The sequence below is a fragment of the Mytilus californianus genome, unplaced genomic scaffold, assembly GCF_021869535.1.
Source record: "Mytilus californianus isolate M0D057914Y unplaced genomic scaffold, xbMytCali1.0.p SCAF_3, whole genome shotgun sequence".
NCBI lineage: Eukaryota > Metazoa > Mollusca > Bivalvia > Mytilida > Mytilidae > Mytilus > Mytilus californianus.
In genome coordinates, this window is record NW_026262679.1 from 121,398,238 (window position 1) to 121,406,877 (window position 8,640).

The 8,640-nt window shown below is 31.2% G+C and overlaps 1 protein-coding gene across 2 annotated transcripts; it reads right to left on the minus strand.

Annotated features, from left to right (window-relative positions):
• Nucleotides 1-2,302: 2,302 nt before the first annotated feature.
• On the minus strand, nt 2,303-8,640 carry LOC127736026 (uncharacterized). Of its 2 annotated transcripts, none has more exons than XM_052246522.1 (4): nt 8,571-8,640; nt 7,640-7,779; nt 4,120-4,339; nt 2,303-2,665 (listed from the first exon to the last, which is right to left on the minus strand). In XM_052246522.1, exons 1-4 carry the CDS (start codon nt 8,592-8,594, stop codon nt 2,546-2,548), a joined length of 504 nt encoding a protein of 167 aa, XP_052102482.1. In that variant the 5' UTR covers nt 8,595-8,640; the 3' UTR covers nt 2,303-2,545. The 2 variants fall into 2 exon arrangements, with proteins under 2 accessions (XP_052102482.1, XP_052102481.1); XM_052246521.1 differs by lacking the exon at nt 8,571-8,640 and adding an exon at nt 8,132-8,194.

Here is an 8,640-nt window from a genome sequence, read left to right on the forward strand (position 1 = left end):
AAGAAGTAGATAACAACTATAGGTCACCATACAACCTTCAACAATGAGCAAAACTCCTATCTCATAGTAAGCTATAAAAGACCTAGGAATTACTAATGTAAAACAATTCAAACGAGAAAAGTAACAGCCTTATTTATGTACAAAAAAAGAAACGAAAAAAAAAAAATATATACAGCACTAACGACAACCACTGAATTACAGGCTCATTACTTGGGACAGGCACATACACAATGTGGTGGGGTTAAACTTGTTTGCTGAATGTCCACTACAAATGTGACTATTTCAAAGATAAACATTTTTCTGTCTGTTTGTATGTAATTACTTTGCTTTTAGGTCCATCTTCAGAAACCTAACATTATGTACAAATGATATTTCATCACTTTTATCCACTTCACTTGTAAAGGCTTATTGGGTTTTTTTTTTCAAGTTTGTTCAATATGGCAAATGTATCAAACAAACAAAGTCAGATCTCTTCTGTGTCATATGCCCTTAATATAAAATTCAGTCATAATCTGTTAAGCAGATATTTTAACATCTGCACCCTTGTTAATACAAGTTAACTGCAGGACTAATATAAGGTAAAATAGAAAAAACAAAGGATATGGGGTATCAATCCATGACAAATCAGTACATGTACAGCAAAAAACACACAAATATCAAAGGAACAGCTCTTTTATTGCTGTTCTTCATCTCAAAGTTACAAAGTTCATTATTGAAGACCCATCAACAGCTGTCTAGATGAAGAACAGCAATAAAATTTCATTTGATTGTCTCAAGATCATCCACCATATATCACTTCTTTTATAATGTTATAGTAACTGGGATTAGTAAATTTCTTCATGACAAAATTATATATGAAAATAAGGAGATGTGGTATGATAGCCAATGAGACAACTATTCAACAGAGTTCAAATGAAGTGGATGTAAGCAATTGTAGGGCCTTTAACAATGAGAAAAACCCATACCGTATGGTTGGCTATAAAAGGCTCTGACATGAAAAATGTGAGACTATTAGACAAGAAAACTAATGGCCTAATTTAAAACCAAACAAATAAGACAAACCACTGAACTACAGGCTCCTGACTTGGGACAGGCACATAAAGAATGTGGAGGGGTTAAACATGTTTGTGAGCACTCAACCCTCCCCCTAACCTGGGACAGTGGTGTAACAGCACACATAAGAACAAACTGTAAAAATCTGTAGCAATTGGCTTTACTCAAAAGATTGGTACGAAGACAACTAACATAAAAACAATAGACACAAAGCACCAAAATAAGAGTACTCGCAGTTTCTGAAAGATAGTTCAAAGCCAATTACAACTAATGAATAAATCATGCTCTCCCAGACTTTATGCATAGTATACTCCTTTCAGCTCGTCTGGCTCCAAAAGCCCAGCTCAAATTTTCTCATCGATTTTTATATGTATCCTGCCCTAAGTTTTATTACACTGTGTTTCAAGTGACTTACTTATTAAATAGTGCTGGGTGTATAACAGACAATTTCAGATGTGGATCCAGGATTTTGAAGAAGGGGTGGCCCACCAACAAGGCAACATTAGGGGTGGGACTTGTAAAAGGTCTACGTAGCTCCATTAGGGGGGCTGCTCACCAACCCCCACCTAAATCTGCCTCTGAATTTTTTGTTACTGTAATATTTTGTTTATGTTTATTATAGTTGTAAAATAAGAAGATGCATAATTATGTCATTTTTTTGTACCAATTGACATATTTTTGCACTTTTATGATCCTAAAGACTAAAACAAAATGAGTTTTTTTTCTGTTTTGAGCTCTTCTTTCAGAAGATGAGTAGATATTTTATAAGGTTGTCTCTTTTCTTCTTTGTTCTCCTTAGGGCCTGGTCATGCTAATAATACCATGGTACCAATGTGCTATATTGTTTATATCATGCTGTTGTCTGAAATCGATCATTTAATAGAATGCATTATAAATGTGGGTAATAATTCCAAGGAAACTTTTTTTAAATCACATTAATGGTATTTGAAAATACTTAGAAGAATATTGTTGAAATAAAAAAAAGGACCAGTAACCACAAAACATCATGTCTGATAACTTCATAATAAATACCACCCCAAGTAATAAGTGTGTCACCATCACTTGTTGCTGTACCAAACACTTGTGCAATGTTCTAACATGATATATTTTAAAACTATTCCTGAATATCAACCAGCAAAAAGTTGATATTTTTGTAATTAAGCACTTTACTTCCAATTTCACACCTTGCCATCTATGGAGAAAATAAATATTATTCAGTGTGTTTTTAATAGAAAAGAAAATCAGCAAATATTGATAAAAGCTGATGTAACATTTTTATTAGATTCTGTGATTACTTTTAATTTTAATGTGTACATTTGGAATTATTTATTTTATCAATCATATATTGATCAAAATAAATAAAAATGTTTCACTGATATAATGTCCTTTGCATTGAATCTTTTTTTTCTGTCTTTTCAGTTGATGAATTTCAATCATTTTAAGATAATTATATGGGAAGATCACGATTGTTGAATACTAAATCTGGCAGTTATCAATTATATCCTTTCCAAGCATATGAGGAAACAATTCCCATATCTTTATATATTGATGAATGAACACGTCGGTCACTGTCAACTATTTTCTCTTTGTTTACTTTCGTCATTCTTCCTAGCTGAAAAAGATAAGAACAGATTTGTAAGTTACTTTGTTATAAATCCTTGTTGTTCTAAAATTACAACTCACATGAAAGATGAGAACTCAATGATTTATTAGAGAAGAGGTTTTTGCAATAAATAATATTTTTACCTGATGTTCATAAAGATATGAACATTTATAACTACTTTGGATTTTTTTTATGAACTCAAGTGTTGACTGGGACAACGAAATACGGTCTCCATAATTCTCCTGTGCGGTAGTAATCGATTTTCGAGTTTTGCAAGATGAATAAATTCGCAGCCATGTCCAGTCTTAGTTGGTACACTCAGTATACCTGATCTCTCGTGTAGGGAGAGTGCAATGCCCTCTGCTTGTTTTAAAACCATATAAACAACTCTGAGAATGGTCCGTAGCCAACCACATGCAATTGTTTCTTTCCATGGGAATCAACGTATCCTCTTTTCTGGTGGTGTATGAATTCACTATTCAGTTCACCCCACTTTGACCAAATTTTCTCAGAGACCTGCTGTACCATTTGCCTCAACTTTATAGATCCTAACTCAAGGATTTATTGCTCTCGTCCAGAATATGCATGAAATATTTGACCTTGTGTGTTAAGCATAGAACAATTATATCAATCAATCAATGTTCACGGAAGGCTTATTTCTGAACTAATTATTTGTTCCGTATAGAAGTCCTGAAAAAAAATACTATTTTACACCGCTGTCAAATTCATGTCCCCCGATTTGACCCAAATTCTCATATTTAATTTATAACATACTAACGTACAGTATTCAAATTACAAAAAGTCCGAAAGAAACAATTAACAATGCATAGACTCGTTATAATGTATTTCGTGCGTATGAATATTATTGAAGGACTAATAATTATAAACATGTCAATAATCATACCAGATACCTATGTTCAAAACGCTAAAACTAGATGAACCATGAAAATAGATAAAGTTTCATAGGGTCCGCTGTACAAACAAAAAAAGTTGCTTGAAACTTTGAGGCGCGGATTTAGTAAAAATCATGGTATTTATGGAGATCCTGAAATATTTCAGGACCTCCATAATTCGATTTAAGGATAGCCTGATATCGATTTTAGGATATTATGAAGTTGATTTGAAGATAATCATATCCTGATATCGAATGGTGGAGGTCCTGAAATATGTTGGTTGGTCCTCAATGAATAATGGATATACTGAATCGTATTATGGAGGTCCTGAAATATTTCAGGATATCCTTAAATACAATATTTTTTTACAAAATCTGCGCCTCATTATGAAAATATTTCATTCAGCAATCTAAAAGAACCAAAACTAACTGATTTTGCCCAAGATATATATATATATATACATATGGGGAATAAAGAGTGGACTAACTGGACTGATAAGGAGCTTGTAGTGTCACTTGGTCATTAGAAAGACATATATACTATGGATTTTAACAAGTGCTTTATACAAACCATTTCTGATATTTCATCATCAGACATCTTTTTTCCTGTTCGTTCATAGTATCTTTCCTTGTATTCTTTTATTTTATAAAGTCTGTCAACAGTTTGTTCTATTTCATAGTCTGTCATTTTCTGGTGTCCCATGCCAAATTCTGGCTTAAGAATTGTTCCCCATGGCATTTTAGGCTTTGGAGGACGCACTGACGATCGTTGAGATGACATTGTAGATGTTCTGAAAAAAAAACTTTTGAAAATAACGTCAAAAATATTTTCCTCTTTCTCTGGACGAAAGAAAAATCCACCTTTCTAATACAACTAAAATGTTATAAGAATTATCTCTAGCCATTATATTTGTGAAGAAAATCCACAATTCTTCTTATTCAACTAAAATGGCTATACTGTTGTAAGAATTATCTCTGGCCATTATATATTAATGAGAATTAAATGTAAAATTTGTCTTTTCTTTCGTTCTAAACGATATTTGACGATATTTAACGAATGTTTGCTTTGAAGTAAGAATCTAACATTCAAACCCCACCAAAAATAATAAAATAAATACCTCCTGACTTATTACAGTCATTCTGGGACATGCTATATTGAATATACCATTCCCAGAGACATTCTAATTACTTCAAGTGTAAAGTTTAAATGTTTGAACATATATGACTTTGTCTTATAAACTCTTTCCATGTTTTTTTTTTCGTTTTTTTTAACATAGCAATAAAAATATAACTACCTTCTTTTTATCACGGAGAGAATATGTTTTAATTATGCTGACGAGACCACAGATTGTCCAAAGTATATTTCGAGATTACAGATTTGTATTGAAAAGCTGTAGATCCTTCAATTTGTTTTTTTCACAATCAATTAATCCGATAAAGAACTAGGAGTATTGAACTTTTAATTTTGTAAATGCGCTTTACGTGTTTGTTTCTTATCGATTACTTATTGATTTCCCCCTAATTCTTTGGCATGATTATAAAGGTTCAACAGTTTTCAATAATTTTCAGTTAGATGAGCTGATAAAAACTTTCATAGACATTAAATATCCGTCAGAACTACATTGATTTGTTTGTAAATAATATTGTAATTTACTTGTGTTTTACTGTCATTTTCATTAGTAATGTTTGAATTTCCTGGCAACATAAATATTTAGAGGACTCCTACGAAACAACTAGCTACTGTCTAATCTATATAAGCACGGATTAAATTCAATACATGTATATAAAAAATCTTTCAATATAAAACAACGTATATAAGGCTTCTTTTGAGTTATCTAATTATTCTCGAATGCGAACTTCGAGAGAAAACAAGCGATTATTTTCTTTCACAAGCAAAGTTCGTTCAAGTTTTGTATATAAAATCATTAGTATTATCTAGTTCTAACTCTAACTACTCAAGTAAATACGCAAGATTTAATTTAATCTTAAAAACTTATAAACATAAATATATTATCCCTTGTAATGTTTCCATGATAACGTGTTGCTGAGCACGATGTACACAATAACATCATGGTAAAACGTATTTTCCAGATATCTGCATTTGCATTAAAAAATAAAACTCACCTGACCCAAAAATCCGTCTACTCAATATTCTTACAAACATTCTGAACTTACCAAAGTGGTTCGACTAAATAACTACGATCCGTTGAGTTATAGTATATTTATTTTCAAATTTAACTGTAGAATAAGTATACTTATAAGATTTACCTTGGGGTACAACATAAATCCTTTAATTTAATTCATTGGTATTTTACATGAAGTTTCCAGCATAGAAATAATCCACCTGTCACTCAAGCGTTGCTGGCCAAAAAATGTTTGATTTAAAATGTTGATCGATTTTGTTGTTTGTTTGCGCATGTACTTCACAAATGACTTAATTCATATACAAAAGTTGTAAATGCAATTCATTTCATATGATATCAAGCTCTCTTTTTAAACGAATGACAATTTTACGATATTGAAAATTTAAACGACACCTTTGAATAATAAATTATGTCTGTTTTCTATAGAATGTAGACCAAACATAAATAAATTTTAAACGTCCAGACAATAAGAAATGTGTAATGTGTCTACAATGGTTAGATAAGCGAGCTCTCCGCATGGGTCTTATTCTGATTCGTTCTTGCATTTTTAAATGATTTTTTTTTAGAACAATTTGCTACCAGTTTGGCTTATGCTGTACTTTAAAGAGGGTTTCTTATATAAGACTAAAAATGAACAAAATGAATAACGCACATATCATTAGTAACTTCATGATTTCAGTTTCCCTAGTTTTAATTAAGTGTAATTTTGTATTTATGAACAAATGATTGCTTTTCACTATGCGTTAGTTGTATTATAAATTTGAGATATCTCAAGTTAACCCAAATAATCATCACTAAGGGCGTTTTGGTATTTGTTTCCGATTTAGGTGCAACCAAGTATAATTGTATTTTCCAATATGTCCTTCAGAATCAATTAGAAACGATAAAGACTCTGTTTTCATGCGCTATGGACATACACTCTACTTTCAGTATGAAAATAAGAATGGGGGATCGGAGGGTCAGGACATTTAAACCGGCTGCTCCCAATGTAATATCAAAATATATTGCGATGAAAACTATGAAATATCTTGCTAGGTAACATTTTGAAAATATTAACCATTTATATATAAAGAAATTGCCTTCACCTTTTGTAAGATATAAGATCAAGAAGGCATCCGTACGCTTTTTTTTTATTTATCCAACGCATTTGTCTTTTAGATATAGGTATTGACCCTTGTTATAATGTTAAATAATTAAAAATACTAAAAAAAGTAACTGATAACTATTCTAAAAAGATGTGTAATAAGATTGACAAAAAAAATCTACAGGAAAATAACAGAAATATTATACAAATCAATAAAAACAGATCAATCTAAAATTCAGTATTATCTTAATCTTTCAAATTTTGTGATTCAAAGATTGCTTATAAAATACAGAATCAGTGACCATATATCTATTGAAATAGGGAAAGAGAAACATTTTTCTAAGAACGAATCTGAATTAGATGTAAAAATTAAATTGATGATGCATGTCATTTCTTTCTTTGTTGTGATATAACCGTGACCAAGAATATTATTAAATTTCAATATTGTAGAAAATAGTTTTAATAAGTTTACAAACGTTTAAAACTTAACAAGCCTAGGCTTCTGAATCCGCCAACACCAATTGAAATTATAACAGTTTCATCCTTTATAAAACCAGACCTGAAGAGCTAGGATACTAGAAATACCAATTTACTGTTCACATTTATTTGTCATGTTTATGTCATTTGTGTGTCTTAATCACTATTAGAATTGGTTTGCTTTAAATAAAAGTGTGTTAGTAATAGCAAAAAACACATTAGATAAAGTAAAATGGACTGAAATAATACAACTTTATTGACAAATCTGTAATATAGATAATGGAATCCGTGCTCCCAAGCGTCTGTGATAAAGTTTTAAAAAGTATACATATCAACGTTTTCTATAAAAATGCTTATCATTTATATTCGGGTTTGTTTATATTTACCTTTTATATTTCCTCTTCAACAGACATTCGGACAACAGTGATGTTACATCGTCTACGCTTTCATCTGATACACTTTCTATGTAGATGGGATTGTCCCCCAATGTTACACGACTTGATATTGAATCTGTAACTTCTATTGCCTGTAAACATCAGAATATATAAAGCTAGACATTTCAGTAAATAATGATTCGAGTTTGGTAAAGTATACATATTTTCAATTCCATATAAATGTTTAATAATGTCAAAGATTTGCGGAAATTTTCTGTTTAGGAATGAAATAGGTGTCTCTTTCATTGTTGTAACAGTATATATAGTTTTTGGTGCCTTTGGCTATAGGCAGCATGAGCGAAAAGAATATGCAGATGAATGATGGAATACCATAAAGCTGCACAAGACACAATCATGCAAGGATAAAAGGTGAAAAGTGAAATAAGACAATGGGATATATCCATGCCCTACTGCTAGTTCTCAAATACATATTATCTTTGATACCTTGTTTCTATTCTCTCTCAAGTACTGGGAAGTTCTAATCTCTCTCATTTTAGCTGCTTTGCATGATGTAATGTAAGCAATTTAGTAACAATATACGGAATATACCTTTTATAGCTGTAATCAAAACGATCACTAAATGCACACCTATATATAGATCTGTTTGAAGACGGTAGTCACCGAAATCTTTGTAAGAGGTCCTGGGAGCTGGCAAATAACAATATTCCTACAGAGTATAATTATCTATTCTGGCATATTGCTGAATTGCACTTTATCCTTAAATGTAAACAATATAGTGCGTGTATAAGCAGCCAAATCGTATAATCTAAACGTCTGACTTGTTTATACCGGAATATCTCACAAAAATGTTGTTTCAGATTAAGAAAGATGTCCAAACTAAGCAAATGTTAATTTTTTGAGGACAGTTAAGTAAATTTCTTACCTTGGAACTGAAACAACTGAACATTTGTCAAAATTTTCAAACACCAAACATTGAACTAATCAATTAGTGA

Bases quoted from the DNA above. Each gene is read 5' to 3' on its own strand.
- LOC127736026 (XM_052246521.1), bottom strand. From the start codon at position 8,179: ATGAGAGAGATTAGAACTTCCCAGTACTTGAGAGAGAATAGAAACAAG. The intron at 4,340-7,639 runs GTAAATATAAAC...TTTTTTTTTCAG, and splicing joins TTGAAGAGGAAATATAAAAG to AACATCTACAATGTCATCTC. The intron at 2,666-4,119 runs GTTTGTATAAAG...TATCTTTTTCAG, and splicing joins ATGATGAAATATCAGAAATG to CTAGGAAGAATGACGAAAGT.